The sequence below is a fragment of the Phasianus colchicus genome, chromosome 2 (genome assembly GCF_987193195.1).
Source record: "Phasianus colchicus chromosome 2, bPhaCol1.hap1.1, whole genome shotgun sequence".
NCBI classification, from domain to species: Eukaryota; Metazoa; Chordata; class Aves; order Galliformes; family Phasianidae; genus Phasianus; species Phasianus colchicus.
In genome coordinates, this window is record NC_143437.1 from 66525218 (window position 1) to 66545810 (window position 20593).

General features: G+C 35.7%; 1 protein-coding gene across 4 annotated transcripts in view; it reads left to right on the forward strand.

Moving 5' to 3' along the window:
• The first annotated feature begins 54 nt into the window (after positions 1-54).
• Positions 55-20593, forward strand: part of AK9 (adenylate kinase 9) — a 58468-nt gene continuing 37929 nt past the window's right edge. For 2 of the 4 annotated variants that reach the window (XM_031611285.2, XM_090135895.1), the window contains exons 1-15: positions 56-172; positions 469-592; positions 3212-3275; positions 5379-5431; positions 5517-5613; positions 10227-10339; positions 12511-12684; positions 13115-13240; positions 13617-13691; positions 15151-15249; positions 16454-16593; positions 16666-16846; positions 17277-17436; positions 19006-19139; positions 19813-19969. In XM_031611285.2, coding sequence (XP_031467145.2) covers positions 476-592; positions 3212-3275; positions 5379-5431; positions 5517-5613; positions 10227-10339; positions 12511-12684; positions 13115-13240; positions 13617-13691; positions 15151-15249; positions 16454-16593; positions 16666-16846; positions 17277-17436; positions 19006-19139; positions 19813-19969 — 1690 coding nt within the window. In that variant the 5' untranslated portion in view covers positions 56-172; positions 469-475. Of the gene's footprint in view, positions 173-468; positions 593-3211; positions 3276-5378; positions 5432-5516; positions 5614-10226; positions 10340-12510; positions 12685-13114; positions 13241-13616; positions 13692-15150; positions 15250-16453; positions 16594-16665; positions 16847-17276; positions 17437-19005; positions 19140-19812; positions 19970-20593 lie in introns of all 4 variants that reach the window. The other 2 variants (XM_031611286.2, XM_031611287.2) reach the window with 2 other exon arrangements.

Consider the following 20593-nt stretch of genomic DNA (forward strand, 5'->3'; position numbering starts at 1 on the left):
GGGGCGGATGGGAGAAGGGGGCGGGGCTATCAGGAAGGGGCGGGGCTATCGGGAAGGGGCGGGGCTCTCCTGTTGCCGGGTGACGGGGACGCACACACGTGATGCTGCCGTTGCAACCTGGCTGCCCCAGGACCGCTGGGGAGGAGAGAGCCGTGGCACGGCCGTTTGGGTGGTGAGTGTCGGAGCTGCTTTATAAACGGCTACAGACAGTTTGGAGAGGAAGGAAGAAAGAAGTTGTTATCAACGTTCATGTGGCAGCAGCTGGAGATGGGGGTGTTCCAATGGTGGTTCTGCAGAAGCAGTTCCAAGAGCTTATATGTGCTGTATCGACTGAATGCTTTCCCTTTTACAGCATCTTTTGTTACTAAGCAGTTTGCCTTATCACATCATTATTTTTAAGTATCTGCCATTTTTATGCATACACGAACTGTATTTTATAACAAGCTTTTTTTTTTCTTCCAATCTCAGGTAACTTATGGCTTCCCAAGAAGAAAAACAGCCTCAACCCTTCACAGACATCTTTGATGAGGATGAAGCTGAAAAATTCTTTCTGTTGTCCAAGCCCACGTGCATAATGGTCCTCGGAAAGCCTGTAAGATGTCTGATAGAAGTTAACTGTTTTCCTTAGATACACTCCTAGCAGTTTTCCTTCTCTTTTCAAAAGGATTAGTGTAGGGACACTGCAGTAAAACAGGGGGCTACTTTTTCATCTTCTCTACTAAGCAAATCCTGCAGATTGAGGTAAAGATTCTGATTGCATCTAACAAGGCCAATTTTTTTGCCTGAATGACTACACAAGTGCACTAGGAAGTGGTATTCCTGTAATGAAAAGGCACGTGTTGGGAAATATCCAAAATACTAAAAGATTTCCTAATGGCAACTGGATTGTCTTTATGTTACTTTACTATTCAAATTTTTAGTACACTTGACAGGTTTAGGTTAGATATTAGGAGGAAGTTCTTCGCACAGAGGGTGGTGACACACTGGAACAGGTTGCCCAAGGAGGCTGTGGATGCCCCCATCCCTGGAGGCATTCAAGGCCAGGCTGGATGTGGCTCTGGGCAGCCTGGTCTGGTGGTTGGCGACCCTGCACATAGCAGGGGGTTGAAACTAGATGATCGTTGTGGTTCTTTTCAACCCAGGCCATTCTATGATTCTATGACAAAGATATAAGTAGGCATGAAAGAACCTTCAGATTAACATACTGACTTACAGACATGCAATGAGATATTAAATATTTTAACGACCTTTAATATAGTTATGTGCTGTGCAACTGGGAGTAAATTGAAGTCCATCTTGGTATCCTGATGAGTTGAGCTGTATTAGAATTATAATTCAAGATTTCTCTTCTTTAAGAATAAGTTGTGGTCTCTTTGATTTAGAAAAAAAATGATACTTTGTGATTATAAAGTTCTCAGATTTCTTCCTCTCAAGTGCAGAGTATTTGAGGGGTGGTTTTTACTACAGCACTTTAGTGTGCTGAAGTCAGTTCTAAACAGGTGGAAGTTTGCCTTATGTCTGAATTGATCCTGGTAGGCACTCAAGCACACCACTGGTGCTCTGTAAGCTGTTTTTCTCTTAAACAGTGTCATTGTCTCTGAAAGTACCTTCAGAGCACTCCACATCCATTGTGAACACGATGTTCTCAAGCAGCTCTGCATGTGATTTAATTAGGTACCATAACACAGTTTGAAATGACCATAGAGCAATTTGCAGAGAAGTGATGTGTACCTACAACCAACATACCCTTCAGTGCCAACTGACCCACCAAAGCACACTCCAAGTCCCTCTATCTGGGCCACACCAGATAGTAACGTACACCCAATCCCGCATTGTGCACTTTGCCAGCACATATCATCAAAAGGCAGTGGCAGATTATATCACGGGAAATGTCTAAAGAGTGAGATGCAGATACAACATTTCCTTTCTTGTAAGACTTCTTTCACCAGACTGAAGGACTCCCAGTCCTTAGTGTGTGCACAGTTATCTATTATTTCTACACCTTGGCTCCAGCATAACGCTCAGCTGCAAATCTTTACTAATGACCAAAAGGAGAAAGAAGCCAAGGTGTTGTTCTGCAATTGGATGAGATGCAAGCATCACAGCTTGAGAGCATAAGGTTATAGCTGAAAAGTGAACTTCAGTCAGCATGAGACTTTAAAAAATGCATTCAGATCTGCAGAAAACTAGAGTGGTCTGGCTTGTCTGGTTTAAATAAACCTCAGTCTTCTAACTTTCTATGGACAAAGTAGCTTCACATTTTTAGAGACTGAAAACATAACATGCTCATTGAAAGACCATGCAAAAAACAGGAGAGATTCTCTTTCGAAATCATTGCATTCAGCAAATGATTGATGTTAATACTAGACAGATCTACAGATTTTAACAAAGGGTTGGAAGTGAAGAATCCTGGCCAAGAGAGCAGAGTTTTAAACATTCTATTTCTATGATAATATCTTTTATTTATATGGCTGGTGTGTCCACGTAACTTAATAAGGTGATTCTAGTGCTGTTGAAGCTAAGCCAAATGCATGTATTCTCATCTCACCTGAAAGATGTAAGCTCTGACTAGACTGTGTTTATTGATGTAATGTTAATTATTGAGAGAGTAGTTTGTCTTTTTTTTTTTTTTTTTTTTAGTATTTTTCAATCACAATATTAATCTAGGGCATGTAGACTGTCAAAGAAAGGTCTTCTTGAATGCCCTTGACAAAAGGACAAAATATTCCTAACAGTGGAAGCTTGTGAGATTTGCACAATCCTATTGAGGTAGACATACTCATAAAGAACTCATTATTTATTCTTGGTTACGTTGGTTCCTCTGAATTAATTTAAAGGATAAAATAAGGATTTTATCTGTATCTAAAACAGATTTGTGGAGCAACTAGGGCAGTTTTTATGCATTCATTGTTTTAGTCAAAGAATACTATTTGTATGTCTCTTAGAAATAACTGAAGAAATTTTCATCATAATTTGCTTTGGGACTGAAGATAATAAATTTCAGTGTTACAGCTTCTCATAGGAATTATGGGCAAATCATAGCTGAGCTTTAAACAGAATTACTCACTAATAAAGTTAGTACTATTACTTTGGAGGTACTCAACTGCAAAAGGCAGTTAAAATGAATGTTTATGTTTTTCTAGTGCATAAGTCAGAAGTCCTAGTCCTGATGGCTGGTTTTAACTGTTTTTATAATATTTTTCTTTTTAAGGGTTCTGGAAAGAAAACATTAGCCAGAAAAATAGCACAAATATGGAAATGCATTTTAATAGAAGGTAAACATGCACTATGTTTGGAACATTGTATTAAATTCATTATACCTCTTGTTTTAGAAGGAGATACATGTAACACGATAACCAACTTACATCCTCAATCCTGTAAAGTGATTCATGTGATTCTTTGAGTTAATGTGGAGGGAACTGATTGAGGTCCAGGGAACATAGAGATTTTCTGAAACAGACCATGAAAAAATAAAAGGATCTTTCCTTTCTGTTTGTCCTGTGCCTAATACAAGGGGGGGGGGGGGGCAGGGGGGGAGGGATGTACTCCCAAGAAACAGAAGCATAGTTTTTATATCAGTGTAAGAAATCATGGAAGGAATGTAGCTGGCACTTTAAAATTTCTAAAACAAAAAAGCCCAATGGAATGGTTTGTTTCAGAAGTCATAGCTAAGCTCTCTCATCATGCACTAGAATGCAAGATTTCATCTGAGGTTGGAAGGGTCCTGAAAGCCAATCTGGTTCCAATCCACTGCTGTGGACAGGGCTGCCAGCCCCCAGCTCAGCTGCCCAGGGTCCCATCCAACCTGGCCTTGAATGCCTTCAGGGATGGAGCAGCCACAGCTTCTCTGGGCAGCCTGTGACAGTGCCTCACCACTTCTAAGTAAAGGATGGTAACGTCTAACCTAAATCTCCCCTGTTTCAAGTTAAAGTTATTTCCCCTTGGTCACTCTCAGTCCATGTAAAAAGTCAGTCTCCTCCTATTTCTAATCTTCAAGTACCAGAAGGCTGCAATGAGGTCTCCCCACAGCCTATCTTCTCCAGACTGAATAAGCCAAGCTCCCTCAGCTTGTCTTTGTAGGAGAGGTTCTCCAGCCTCATCAGGTTATCTTGGATCAGGTCTTCATCTTGCATGTGCCTTAACATGTCTTCCAGGTGGATCTGCTCCATGATCTTCCCAGGCACAGACATGAGGCTCACCAGCCTGTAGTTCCCCGGGTCTTCCTTTCTCCCTTTCTTAAAAATGGGAGCAACATCTCCCTTTTCCCAGTCACCAGGGACTTCACCTGAAAGCCATGACTTTTCCAATATGATGGAGAGTGGGTTGGCAACCACAGAATTATACATCTAATTATATAAAAATCTGATTTAAGGGGTTAACCCTGATATTATGAATTAACCATTTCAATATCAATTTTCATTACTTTTTTTTTTTTTTAAGTGTACCCTCAGTATTTTTAACTGCGCTAATAAAAGCCCTCTAGTGGACGTTGTAACATCTCATGTTTCTGTGAATATATATTTATCAAATGAAGTATCTTTATCTTATTTTGAAGGCTTTGGATTATAATATGAAAAAAATCAGTATGAGAAAAGTGCTTTTTTAGCTAAGTAAATATAGAATTTTTAACTAACGAGATTGATTAATACCTGGTCCAAAACATAGGTTAGACTAAATTCAAAATGAATTCATGAATTAAGCCGATCCACATTGCTCAAATGTACTTAAGCCAGTACTAACAAATATCTACCAAGTTGCTTTTTAAAAATCTTAGGCAGTCTATTGTGGCAATATTATCTTTGTCATTTTAAAGTTTTTATTAATGATCACTGTAAACCTCACTTATTGCATTTTTATGTCCATTATTTAGTTATTTGTAGTAAATTCAGACAGCGTCTTAGCTTTTTTTTGCTCACTATGCTTCTACTAATCTTTTTTACTGTGATGTATTCACATGTGTACATACACATACATTCCTTCAACATTTGCTAACAGCTTGTTTTCGTTCTGAATATGAAAAAAATTCAACATGCAGAATCATAATTTAGCTCAGAAGGGAAATTTAGAGATCACAGAGTATCACTAGAGTGTCAACCAGAGAAGATTGCTCAAGGATATGTCCATTTAAGTGTGAAATATCCCCAAGGAGTGAGACTCCACCATCTCACCGGGCAGCACTTTCAAATGTTTGACCATCAAATGTTGACTGTCATAATCATAATCAACCCAAAGGTACAGAGGTAGCTGACTTAAGCAATTGCATGTATGTGTGTTTGTATATGTAGGTATATACATATGAGTGTGTGCCTGCATTGACATATCTGTATATAAATTAAATTTTATGAATTCTATTAACTTCATCTGATGTGCTTCTGCAGCTTTGGAAGTAATTCAAATGAATATTCATGAAGAAACAGAATATGGGCTTAAGGTAAAAAGTGTAATCTGACAGTAAATTTTGTCACATTCTTGGCAAATGTACATTGTGTAAGGCTCTGTTTTGCATTTTACCTTAGTGTCAAGAATTGCTTTTCAAAGGTCAAAGTATTTCTGAAGAACTTGTTACAGAAATGATTCTGAAAAAGATTGAGTCACCAGAAGTTGCACATTTTGGTAAGTCTACTTATAGCCTAAACTTCCAAGAATAAGCTAAGCACAATTTTGTCAAACTTTGCATCTATTACTGCTCAAATATATGTAATGGTATGTTAGACTGTAGCCCCTTTGTTGTGCACCTCAGGTTGTGGAACATCTCTAAACAGAGTGTATTTAAGGAATATTTTTACCAATATTGTAGTTCAGAATGCATTGTTCCAATCCAATGTTAAGTTCATTTTGAGAAGATGAATGTTAAGTGTTGCAACGACTCTCATTGGATAGTGGGATAGTGACATCTGAATATAAAGTTGTGGGATTTAAACTACAGAATTTTGGCTTGAATACTTCTGTAACAATAAATAAATAATTGCCAGCAAAATATTTTAAACATTTGAGATATTGAAAAAGAAGGAAAAGATTATTTGAACTGTGAGGTAGTAAAGTCTACACAATTGTTTATTCTCTTTCCATTTTCTCACTGACACTGGGTTATGAGAAAGTAGTATATTTTTCTGGTACAGACTTTAATTTGAAATATCCGTTATAGGAAAGAGTCGGGTATACTGCCAAGACCATGTAAAATCTCTACTGCTCTGAAAGCCAGCAAGTTTCAGTAAGCTTTTGGTTTTAAAGTTTTTGTTCCTTCTCTGGGCCAAGACCTTCTACAAAAGAAGTGGTCTTACCTGATGAAGCCAGGCTTTTGGAACTGTAGGCAAAAGACAGATAAAGGGAAGAAGTAAAAAAAAGGAGGTGATGGGGAAACAAAGATTTGAATGAAAATGCTGCTATTATTCTGTAAGGTCAGGACTTTAATAAAAGCCTGAAGAGAAGTCTGTGTAATATGAATTTTCTTCTCTGAGTCAGTCTGATGATGAATGTCTAAGATGTGTATATAACAGAAGACCACAGAAATCCTATAGACTGTAAACATGAGGTTGATAAATTTGGCTCTTGTGGCTGAACCATTTTTTATATTACAGATCCCCAAAATGGGGATGTAGTAGAACAGACTATGTCCTCACTATTTTTTCTAGTAACTAGAACTCATCTCCAGAACCAATTTCTGTTAAGTATTTTCCAGATCTAATTACTTTTTACTTGGCAACTATTATCTTAATATGTAGGTTGCTTTAAATATAATGCCTTCTATTTATTTCCATGAAAACTACAACAGATACAAAGAGCACTATTTGATACTCTATTTGATACTCTATTTGATAGAGGACATTCTCAGCTACAAGGCACTATTTTTCAGCACAGGCACTACCATTACGGATGCATTTTCACCAGATGAATAAAAGCCTGCATGCCAAGCTCATAAAAATCTGCACCAGCAGAAATGACCCACTGTTGCTTTCATCACTGCTGAAATGTACCACCCACTGCCTCACTGTGCTCACATCCACTGCTTGGTCTTCATGAACACTCAAAAAGCATTTACGAATGTCAGTAGGTGCCAATTTTTCCACATGGAGGAATTCAATAACCCACCTTAGCTTCACCTGCATTTCCATGTCAGATTCCATTCTGTCAGACTGCCCCTCTGCTACCATCCATCATACAGCAAAAATCTAATGCAATATTGGCAGGAAAGTTCAACCTCTACTGCCATACCACCAACACCCACCTCTGACATTGTGGACCAACAGAACAAAATAGGAGACATTACTTTCAAAGCAGCCTTTGTATATTCTTCTTACTTGGAAAATAAGCAATATAAGAAATATAAGATAATAAGAAATATTATATATAATATATAAGAAATATTATCTGGGGAACTGATGTGCCAGAGGTATTAAGAAGTGCTAAAACAACTGGTAATATTTAAAATTTGTAAGTCACTATATACAGAGTTTAGTTCTTTGAGATCTTAATGAGGGCAAATATGAAGCTGCTCAGCTATTTCTCAGAATAAGAAGTGTCTCTTTAAAAAAAATAAAAAGAAAAATAATGAGCAAGCTTGTATTTCAGGATTGTAGGTAAGAAGTTACAGAATAATAATCTTTATGTAGCTGACATGCTTGCTATTTTTTTTAATAGAACAAGAAAGCCATCAAGTTCGTATCCTGTTAGCCTAAATAGTATTTGCAAAAGAAAATTGTTTGTCATTGTCACAGGAGAAAACTGATGAATTTGTAGAATCATAGAAAAGCTTGGGATGGAGGGGACCTTAGAGCCCACCCACTCCCAGCCCCTGCCATGGGCAGGGCTGCCAGCCCCCAGCTCAGCTGACCTGGAGTGCCTCCAGGGATGGGGCACCCACAGCTTCTCTGGGCAGCTCTGCCAGTGCCTCGCCACTCTCTGAGCAAAAAATTTCCACCTAATATTGAATCTAAATTCCCCTTTTTGATTTACAAGTATTACCCCTTGTTCTATTTCTATCACACAGTGTAGAATGTCAGTCTCCCTCCTGCTTTTAATCTCCCTTCAAGTACTCGAAGGCCAGATCCTTCTCCAAGCTGAAGAAGCCCAGCACCTTCAACCTTTTTTTGTAGGGCTCCATCCCCCTGATCATCTCTGGACAGCCCCACATCTTTCTCGTGCTGGCTGCCCCACACCTAGACACAGTACTACAGAATGGGCTTCATAAGGGCAAAGGAGGAGGAAACAGTCACCTTCCTCAGCCTGCAGACCACCTCTCTTGTGATGCAGATCAGGACACAGAAGGCCTAATGGGCTGGGAGCACACACTGCTGCCTCATATTCAGCTTTCCACCCACCAGAACCCCCAAGACCACCTCTGCAGGGCTGGTCTCAATGCATGATTTAAATCAAATCATGACGAAAGTTGTTGATTGATTTATTAATGGTAAGTTATTAACTGACAATCAGTGAACTGGAATTCACTGTATGGGTTCAGCATCAGCCACGCCATAGATACACCACGAGATTAAGCACTTCCCAGATGTAAACACCTACAGATTGCTGAAGTCCTAAAACTTGAATATACTCAAACTTGCAGGGTTCTGCATGCAAACCTTCTTTCAGAGTTGGGTGGGTAGTAGAAGCACACATTTCTTCTTTTCAGAGTGCATTCTGTTGGAAACATGGCACGCATGCTCCTGCCTCATGTGTGCCTTTTCCTCTAATCTAGTCCACATACCATTGAGAAAGCACCCCAGAAGTTCTCACATGCACGCTGGAGGTGTGGGTCACTGCTAATTGAAGCCTGCTCTGTCATACAGAAATGCAAGTTGCTTGCAGCACTTGACATGGAAGCTGCTCTGTCAGGCCTAAACAGAAGTTGGTAATGCTGGCCAATCAAGACTGGTTTGGCTGCCGTTACCTTGCTCTCATTCTAAGGTCTTTTCCCTCAAATTGTAATCTTTCTTTAGAGTTTCTTTTCCAGTTGATTTCTCCTTTTCTCAAAATCTCCTAGTAATCTCCTGCTTACTGTTTGATCTGTTTCATGATTGTCTTATGCAAGCTTCTTCATTGTTAGTTTCCCCACAGCATCGTCAGCCTGGGGCAAAGCAAACAGTTTGGGATACTTTGCATATGTGTAGCATAAGATGCTACATTCACATTATTTTCAGGTCAGATGTTGCTAACTAAGTTTTTATTAGCAGAAGTTGTGCAAGCTTCCTGCATCTCACTGCCTACTAGAATCTTCTGCATGTATCAACAAACCAGAATCCAAGTTTTATGTCTCCCAGAGGAATGACTGCACACTATATTCTCTCTTATTTAGGTTCTTCCATAAATTTTACATCTGTGGATGGAAGCTCCCCAAAGGGAGAGGGAGTCTTCAGTTCTAGTAGCTGCAGCAAAGGCTGCTGCTATGTTTTTGGGTTGCATAGACTTGCATATAAAGTTTGTCATGTAAAATCTTAAGCACTGGGAGTATGCACCATTTCTCTGAGGGAATATTCTTTTTTTTTTTTAGTCTCTCACTGTGGCTTCATGAACATTGAGTTCCTCATGATAGAGTTGTTATTGTATTGTATGCACTTATTTGTAGTTACAGTACTTCCCCAGGAACTTGAAGCCACGGGTACTAATATTTCTGGGACAGTGCATACTAATAGTAGGAAAAATTACCACCATGTCTGTCATGCATAGTCAGTGTCTTTGCTGAAAAGGACTCAACATTGTTAATCCTGATTGTATGGATGCTTGCCAAGTTGTTATGTATATGGTGTGCACAGTGCTTCCCCTTGAGAGGATTAAACACCCAGGAGCTCTGTGTATATTCCACAGAGGAGTTCAGGCTCCTTTTATTGTCAATGCAAGCAATGGCTTTTAAAGGCTATATAGCTATTTTTGCAGTATCTTTCACAATGCCTTTTAGGGGCAAAAAATGGTCCCTAAAAGCTTATTTTCTTTTAGTCATTATAATACAAGTTAGGAACATGAAGTAGATTGTCTGAATATGATCCTTAATGTCTACATATTTCTTTTATTTCTCAACTGAGTTAACAGGATTTCAGAGTCCTATATTATGTTGAAACAAATACATTTAAGTATGTATTTAATTTGGAGGAGACAGGTGTATTTTTTTTTAACAGTGTTATATTTATAGTTTAAAATTGTGCCACTATATAGATGTTACCTCTGAAGGAGATAAGTATAACTACTTGTATATTTGTCATAAGTCTCTAAAAGATTTATTAAAATGTATTCTGCAGGTTATGTTCTCAGCGGATTTCCTTCTCTCTCAGAGGAATATATGACTGTTTCTCAGCAAATGGAGAAAATTAAAAATCTGAAATTAAAACCAGATTTCCTGATTAACATTAAGGTAATGTCACTTTCAGTAACTTGCTAGTCATTTGCCTAATTGTTAGAAGACTTACATACTGCATAAGTCAGAAGATAGTATTTTCTCCTATGCTTTTGAGTATAGCATTTATTGAGAAGTAATTAATTGTTCTCTTTTATAGTGGAATAAAATTCCACTAGTTTGTTCCATTATAAGCACTAATCATGTAAAATAATGAGTATTTCCTATAACTCAGTAAAATCTACAGTCCTTGCATTCCTATTGTACAAGAATGTACAGTCATGAACATGCCCTTCTTCTTGCAATGTTTCATTTATTAATTAGATTCTTTCCTCCTTATACTCCAAATGTGTTGAATGGTCTTCTGAGACAACACTGAATAGTGAGCCTCTGGTGCTATACTCCAAAATTTTGATTCTAGTTGTCGTATCTACATGGTTTGTCAGATGCTAAGACTTCATGCATGGGCCAACTCTATCTCTTTGTCAGATTTGAGATAGAGCTTTTTAATGACTAAGTTTTTTCCTTACTTTTCAGACTTAATCTGTTTGACCATGCATAGTCAAAATGCTTGAACACCTATTTCAAACTTCTTTTTTTCTTCTCTTGGAAAGATCATAAAAGACCAGAGAAACATATTTTTGTTCTGTTTTCCAGTTTGCTTTGATTTTTTTCAACTACAGGAGGTCAGTCTTTTCTTTAATACCAGATAGTGAGGAACCCCAGCTCTTGAAAATTCATACTATTTGGTTTCATATGAAGTAGTACAAATAGAGGAGTGATTCCATCTACACTCTAAATAAAACAGAATTATTTACTTCATGTTCTTACATCATCTTCTCTTCTGGAAAGAAGACTGAGACTGAATGTTCATTAAAATCTTTGGCCCAAATTAAAATAAAAATTTTGCCTTCAATTTTAGTGTGTTACAGCTGTATTCACAGTCATGTCAGAATGGCAACTATTTTCATTACATCAAAAAAAGAAAAAAAAAGAAAGAAAGAAGGAAAAAAAGAAAGAAAGAAAGAAGGGGCACAGTAGATTACTCTAGAACAATCAAATACTGTTGTTACAGACAAATCTAGAGAAGTTTTATTTTCCAAGAAAAGTGACAGAAAACCTTTGACAAAATACCTGACCAAATTTCTTCTTCCCTATTTCAAAATGTGCTATGTCATATGGCAGCCTATGTCAGCCATATGGTTCTTAGAGCAGAAATATAGAAATATCCTGAAGTATTGCTGTATTTCCAGGGATGCTTTAGGTAATGTATGTAGTGTGCCTTTCGCTAGCAATGTGATACCAGAAACTCTATCTTCCTCTGTAGAAACTGATTCTCCCTCTTTCTGTCACCTTTTGAATTCATTGACTGCATTGCTTTCTTGTCATCTCAGATTTTTCACTCATGTTTGAAGGATAAATTTTAGTAATGCAGAAGGGAAGAAAAATTATTTATCATGTTCCACCTACAGTTCCACAGTAGAATTTAAAGATATCAATTTTACATCCAGATTTACCCGTTGTCCTGGTTTCTGCCAAGACAGTGTTGATAGCAAATAGTTTTTATCTCAACACGTGTTCTATTTTATTTCCAAATCTCTCTCTCATTCCACTTGGGAGGGTGGGAAGGAGTGATCAAAGAACTGTGTGATGCTTACCTTCCTGCCAAGTTAAATGACAAGATCTGTGTCTAATGTTAAACTAATATACCCTGCAGGGATTTTTGCAGAAAAACCCATGCTTGTTTTTCCAGAGCTTCAAACTGCTGAAAATCTTTAACCTCTGAGACAATAGCACTATATTTTTGGGAACAGTAAAGATCTATGAGGTCAGAGGTGGCTACTAAAATTGATTTAATGTTGACTGCAAGAGCAATCATGAGCCTGTCTGCAAATGATTTATTCCTGAACTACAGCTGAAAATAACTTAAATGTGTTCAAGTAGTAGCTGCATTGCTGATACAAAATAAAATGCTGAAGGGAAAAAACTTATTAAATATTTTATTTTTGCCCCAAGTAACTTTGCTATTGGTGAATGTTTTTATTTGTTTAGAAGGTGTTAGAGAAGAAATTTAGAAATTCAAGTATTTGCCAAAGAGTTTCCCATTCCCCATATTCTGAAGGTGTAGGAAGCATAATGTGATTATAGCAGTACACTAAATACATTTTCTTTTACATATTCCTTGCTAGTGTTCAGACTATGACTTATGCCAAAGAATATCAGGACAAAGGCAACGCCCTGATTCAGGGCAAGTATATCAGAGGAACCAGTGGGATCCTAATCTTATAGAAAAACAAAAGAAAAATAGTGATCAGCTTGAAGAGGAGAACGAAGAAGTGGGAGTTGAAGAGATGGAAGAAGAAGTAAGTAATACTAATTTCTAAAGATTGTAAAGTATTAAAATATACTGCAGATAAAGTAGAACAAATTCCAACATTCTAAAATATCACCATAGTAGATTATGAACTAATTTTGCTGAGTTCTAATCTTAATTCAATTTCTGTTTTTCTTTAAGCAATGTGGGGTAATTAAAATTAAATTGATAGGTTAATAAAATTAAAATTAAAATGACAGGTTTAAATAACAGCAAATACTGATTAATGTATAGCTCAACCTAGAGTCAGCCTTGAACTTAAAAGTCACTGAGGTGTTTCTTGCCCTACGTTAAAAGGTTGGATCACTCACTGAAGTACTCCAGAGAATTATTATATTTACTTCTGACTGTAGACAAAATTTAGTTTAGTACACTATTGCATTTCTTTACATTGAAGTATTTAACTTTTGCTTCCTCAGATTGCGCAAGATTCACTTACAGTGTCAGAAATGATTCATCAGTTAGTGCAAAGGCCCGAAGATATGCTTGAAAATATAGAGGAAAGAGTTGGCTTGTATAAGGATACAATGCTTCGTTCTTTAGAAGTAAGGAAAAAAACCAAAACATCAGGATGATGCTTAACTAGAGATTGTTTAAAATATCATACAATATTTTCAGTTTTTGTTTGTTTGTTTGTTTGTTTTTATTTGAGACGTTTCATGGAGGTGAGCACAAGGCATACTACAACATTTCCCCAAGTTCTGAAATACATACTGAAATCAATAGTACAAAATTTTCAAATCTGATTGTTGATTTTACTCTGGAATCCTGAGATTTTTTAAGACATCAGTTCAATGAATCTTGATTTTACTGAAATCCCTAGTAGTTCAAGCTTTGATACTTACAGGAACAAAATGAGCTTCAGTGTCATTATCTGGTTAACTATATTCAACTGATGAATGTGTCTTTGTTCTTAAACAGGATTTGATGGCTGAACAGGATTCACAGTATCTTATTGAACTGGATGGAAATCAGGAACCAGACGAACTTCTTGCTGTAAGCAAGCTATGTACCAACTTAATCAATTTCCACTAGAAATTAATTTTTCATTTTTGTGGATTGCTTGCTTTCTTAAGATGTTAACAAATTTTTAAGTTCAGCATCAAACTCAGCTAATTATTATTATAAAGCATCACCTTTGAAATGCGTACTTCTACTGCTCTGTAAGACAACTGTACAATTTGCAGAGCTCCAGGCTTACATGTATGATAAAGGGCGATATTTCCAGGTAGACCACAAACACTTTTATAGTGTATCCTTCCCTTTTTAATGCTTTATAGCTTGTATTAGTCTCAACAATAATTGCAAGCATGTGAAATTAAAATTTTTGGTATGATATATTTACAGAACTGGCTTAACGTGCTGGTATCTGAAATAATGACAGAATCTTTATGATCTTTGATACTGCTTTACAGTGTTTTACAGTGCTTTACAGACTTTCATTATTTTCCCTTTGACAGTTCTGCTGAGTCTTTGTATTTAGATTCTTAGCTTTTAACTCAGCAACTTCTTGTCACTATTAAAAATTACAATGATAAAATTTGATGATAAATAATCTTATCCCCTGCCTCAGCTGTAAGAGTTGCTTTAAATATGAATCTAAAACATAGAGTTGAAAATAAAGGGAGAGATTGTCTTTGACAGTGGAGAAGGTGAGCTGTTCATGTACATTCTCCTCTCCTGTCTGAAATGAATTGAGTAAAGTTTTGTATTTAAATTTATGCTTGACTATGTCCTATGTCCTATGGATCATACAGAAAAAAAAAAATCACATTCATTTGCACAGCCAATATATGAAATTTCATCATATATGATTTGTGAACATCACAGCCAAAGGTTTATACAAAATGCAATAAAGTTGTTTAATGCTTTCCAACTATTTTACCTATGAATAAGGCAAAAACTATTATGGAACTATTCCATGCAGGACAAAATTAGGTTTTTCATTTCAAGAACTCTTGCATTCCAGCAAGATTATATTTAAGAAATATTTCAATTAAATTCATTATCATTTGGTTCTCATTAGCAGGCAAGATTAAGTGTCTTTTTAAATACATTACCTAAAGTTGTATTACTTTCAACTGTGCATAATATTCTGGTTGCCTGAGGAGATTTTCCTTTTTTTGCCATCCTCTTGGCATGGAATGGAGCTCATCTGAAAACTTCTACAGCTCGGTAGGAAATAATCCTTCCCAGTCTATTCCTTTACAAGGCTCAGAATTCACAGCACAATGAGGAGATAAAAAGGCTGTGATTCAGCATTTTCCACTGCCTATATCCAAATTGTTTGTTAGAGCTCTTCTGAATAACTATCAGTGCTCCAGCTAGAAATCAGATCTCAGTGTACATGTGGTCATTACATAAATAATAAGTTGCAATTTAAAAAACACTTTAGGGATCCTTTCAGATCACAAAGGCAATTTTGACTGGTACTGAGTCAGTTATTTATTTTCAGTCAGTGGTCATTCGACTTCAGTCAATGGGTGTTCAAAATGGAGCTCCTATAATTAGGCTTCAGAGTCAACAAGAAGAAATGCTGGAGGGACTGGAAAATGTAAGTATGTTTTTCTGAAATGTGATTGACTACAATAATTATTAAAATAGTTTTTATTTTCTGCAGTGAACTTACACTATAAAATCTTTGTTTCATTGTAACCAGTTTGTTCTGCCATACAATAAGGGCATATTTTGCATCTTCATGATCTAGAAATGCAAATTTAAGATAATTACGGAGTTGAAATCCACCTAAAACTTTGAAAAGAGATCTGCAATTAATAAAAATAAGGTGATTTTAATTAAATTTTGAACAAAATATTTGTTTCAGCAGTGAAGGAGGAATAATTTGTTTGAAGAAAATAACCATTAGTCAATTTTATCTCTTTTAGATTAAATCCATTCTGTGTTATTGATCTATCATATCACCTTCTTCTGAAACGTTGCCAGTTCTGCTGCATTCTTTTTGAGATTTGGGTAATAGAATGCACATAGCAATAAAGAAGAGAGCAGGATTTATGTAGTAAAAGATGTACCTAAATGTTTTATTCTCTCTTCCCTAAACATTCAGTTTGTTTTTCTGCTTGCTGTTGGGCATTGATCAAATATTTTCATGGAAAGTGTGTATTGTAACTCAAGATTATTGTAACTCAATAGTAAGAGTCAATAACAGTTCATTATTTTCTATGTAAAACTGGTATTTTAATGCCGAGCTTCATAGATTCTGAAGGTTCTTCAGCAGTTCTTCATAGCCAGCACTTGTCTGTACTATTCTGGGTAAATTAAACATAAACTTTAGAATTCACTCATTATTTGCCTTCTTTATTAGATCTATTATTAATCTTATTATTAATCTTATCACATGATGTTTCTGCGTACTTAAAAGGAATATTGCTATTCCTTGATCTTGGTCCTTTCCTTTTAGAGGAAAGCTTGGCCATTTTCTGTCTTCATAAATAAATGGCTTATTTGTACTCTTTATCTTTTTAAACGTCTGGAAATAATTACTGAAGCCTACAGGAACTATTTTAAGTACTTTTTGATTAAATAAAATTTAAAACCTTAATAGTTTATCCTTAAAGTCGCACTACGATTCTGATATATATATGTCTTTTTAAAAATATTGTTTAAAGCATGATTTGATTTTCTGTTTAGATTTGCTTGCTCTCCAATAAAATACTGCATAAAGTTAATTTACATACAACAAGGCCCATATGACTTCAGGCACAAATTGCGTATGCGTTTATTTCTGTTTTAATAAACAGGATGAGCTTTTCCGTGTTCTGTCATCATTCAAGCTAATAGCACCCAGATACCGATGGCGTAGAAGCAGGTGGGGACAAGTATGTCCTGTGGCTCTAAAGAAGGGTGATATTGTAATGGGAATCCCAGACTTGGCTGTCAGGTGAATGGAATTTGACACTTTTATTCCCGTTTTGTAAGTCAGCTGTCTAAATTTGTTCTCTTCTGTTTTAAGTTTTCTAGGGAAAATGTACACACTGTCATCCCCAGAGGCACTGAAAAAATTTATGTTGAATCCACGCCCTTACTTGTTACCACCAATGCCAATGCCTCCTTGTAAAGTTCTAGTATTTGGCCCTCCAGTGTCAGGGAGAACAACTATTTGTAACCTAATTGCAAACAAATACAAAGGAAAGGTAGGTTTATATATGTTTCATGTAACACGAGTATCAGCTGAGAGTCTGTTAAATACATTCTTCTGTTTGTTGTGTCATTAACATACATACAGCAAACATTAACAAACATACTGCCAGTAGGCATATTATGCAAACGATAATTTAATGAAATTCATTTACATAAAGAACATATTTTTCTTGTCACAAATGTTTGTCAGTTATTTATCTGAGCAAAAGAATACTATGAATATAAAGACATGCATAAGCTAATTAAATGTAATCACAAATTAGAAAATATTTTATGCACACATGAAGAACCCACTTAAATTATATGTAATTTTTTCTGAAATTTGCAGAGTTTTTCCAAATTCCTTTCACTGTATAGTTGTTGGGTCTAATCTTGTATGTGTCTTCTGTACTATTTATATTTTTTTTCAAATAATTTCCCTAGGTTCTTGATATGGCTGAACTCATTCAATCTTTTGTGGAAGAATTAAGAGAAAAAAACACTGAGCAAATACGAAGGGATGCAATAGAAAAGGCTGTAACAGCAGTGAAAAATAGGTTTGAAGAGGGGAGTAGTACAGAAGAATCTGCTGTCATCCCAGAAGGTAAAAAGTAAATCCTAGCTATTCTAAGCATGCTATTCCATGCCATCATAGAGTCTTGCCAATTAAAAAGTGAAAGGTAATCTTGTTCTTCTTACTTACACTTGTAGGACTATTTTAATTTTATTTCCTTCTTGCTTATTTTGAGAAGCCTAAAAAGAAATAATTAATTTTGTCATATTTAGATTAGTTAACTTATTAATACTGCATTAGTGTAAGGGAAACAAACCAGTAACTTTTGTAGGAGCTAAGTAAGTGTTCTGATAATAGGTTTGGTGTTTTCATTTACATTTTTTCTTTTTATAGCATAAGGTCATTGCAAACTGTTTGATAGATAAGGGAATAGGTGTACAGCCACACACACACAGAGAAAACCAACTAAATAAAGAGAGGATTGAAATTAAGAATGTGAATTTTTGTCCCTTTAATGTGAGAAACTTAAAAGCATGCTGAGTTTTAATTATCTTGTTGAAATACAGTTAAACAGATGATTGTAGTTTGTAAACATGACATGGTTTACATATACTGGGTTTTATTTTCATACAGATGAGACTGACATCTCATCTGAAGCAAGGAAGATATTATTAGGTAGATCCAATTAATGGGCATTGATTTAATATATGTATAATAATCTAAAATGGAAATGAAATAAATGTGCAATATTAGGTTATTTTTATAAATTTGTCTTTTTAAAGAAAACCAGTTGTTCCTTCAGTCATGCTCTTCTTTTGATGTGCTGTAACAGGAAAAGATATTAAAGGTTACTGAAGAAATATGAATTTATTTGCATGGAGAAGTAGAATTTAATATCTTCAGCAATGATAAGAGTAAAATCTGTTCTTTTCTTATGGTTGGTTGAGTTTTGTGGATTTTGTTTGTTGTTTTCAGATTGGAAACACTTAGAAAGATATTGTCTCTTTCACAGGGACCTGGTAACTTGAAAAAAAAACACACAAAGCAGCAAAAACAACATGTAAAGTTGTGCATGTAAAAATAACAATACAATCACTGAAAAATATTGACATTGTTACAGGAAGTAAATATGACTTTTTTCCTGATTGTTAAAAATTTTCAACAATAGCAGTCCGTTGTTTCAGCCATTAATAAGAAAATACGAATCTAATGTGAATATTGATATACTGACTTGAACTATGATTTGTATGAATTTTTAAATTACTCTGGTCAAAGTTTTGATTTAGGAATCAGAGAAATCAAATCAAAGGAAATTCTCAGGTACCGTAGCTGCCTGATTGTTTAAGTACAATAAATGTTCTGTTCATATTGAATCAATATTTTACTTAGTAATAGAAAACACTTGAAAAATTAAAGATTTTTTTTTTAACAGGAGAACAATTATTCTAAAAGATCCTATAACTTATCATTATAAGACATCCCCCAGAAGTGCATTCAGAGAGACTATTTGATTCTTTCACAATACTATTCTGTAATATTGCTTGCAATGACTGCTACGCTGTACTTATGCTGTGGTTGCATTTCATTGCCAAGTAGTTATTCCTGATCAGAGGAGAAATATGAAAATTGTGAAGCGCTTTAAAAAATCTGTTTTGCTAGAAATGTCAGAGTTAACTGCTGACCACCCAGAAGTTCAAGCGGTGGTGGAAGAAGCTGTGAAAAGGGCATCAGAATCTGAAGTTACACTGTCACCTGAAATATATGCAGAAATACTGGAGAGAGCCATTGCAGAGGTAAAACTACAAGTACTCCATGGGAAAGCATTTTCTTTCTAAAAGGAGTCTGTAACATTTTAGACATTATTAATACATATTCTTAATTTTACAATTTGTAAGATCGGTCTGGTTTATATCACATAGTCTGAAAGCTTATATTGAGTTGATTAGAGATTGAGTAAGAACATGACAGTCAAATCTATTAAAGGCTAATATAAAAATAATGTGTGTATTAGCCTATATCTTGTAAAGTTCCTGGGCTACAAACTGTCATAGACTGGAAGAATTTTCTCAGGGAAGTATCACAGTATACTTACCCCATTCTTACATATTTAGTCACTGTTAAAGATCTCGACATCAGGCAAAGTGTTTGAAAATAATTTCATTTGGAGCTTTAGCCTAGAATCTTGAATAGGTTTAAATTTGTGCACTAGTTTGTATGTCTTGAAACTGGAACCTAAACTGTTTATAGGTAGACCTAGAAAATGATTGATACATCCATCTGTCTTTGCTTAGAATGTTTCTATTGAATTCATATATATGAAGTTGTAAATGTCTTTCTATTGACATGATATTACTAATAAAGAAAAAGTGATAACATTTAGGAAGTTATTTGTATTGTACAGTCTTTTTAAAGATCTCACAGCCTATATTAGTCTTCTTATGTACTGAACCTGACATTTTAAAACAGCTTATGAAGAAGAACAAAGACAGGTTTCCCGGTGCTCCAGAAAAAGGAGGATGGGTAGTGGATAACTATCCTTTGTCAGAAGGTCACTGGTCAGCTCTGTCAGAAAGAGGACTTCTGCCTGACACTGTTGTCTGTCTTAAGGATACAGAAAATGATGGTTAGTAAATGCACACTTATGAAATTTAACCTTTTCTCTTTTCTGTATTTCTTGGTACTTGTACATAAAGCACATTTTCAATAAAAAATGGTAATTGTGGCCCATTTGTAAAGTTCTGGAGATCTGGCTCAGATTTCTTACAGTTTAGATCAAGAGAACTAACAGAATCCAAACCAGAAATACTTTATAAAAGCAGTATTCTTCTACGTACAAATCTGTTTACAATCAGCACTACTAGAAAGTAGCACTGAACTCTCACAGACTTTCTGTTGCAGATTTTTGTATTTTGTGTCTGGCTGGCCATCAGTTTGTAACGTGACTTTTAGCCACATTTCTCTGCCTGTGCTTTCGTTACCCTGCTTGTAAAAACTGATTATGGGTTACCAACTTTCTCTGCTTAAGAGAAAAGTGGGGGGGTACCTATATGCAGGCATACCTTGTTCTCCATCCTGATAACAAAAAAGACTAAAGAACTTCCTACCCAGCTTGATACAATTGCTTAATATCCATGAGTTGAGATGAAGAGATTTTATTTTTAAGGTTTCAAGCAAGAAGGAAGGTTGCTACCATATATGAAAAACTAAACAGATTCATATATTATTATAAGTTTAGCTTGCCAAATCG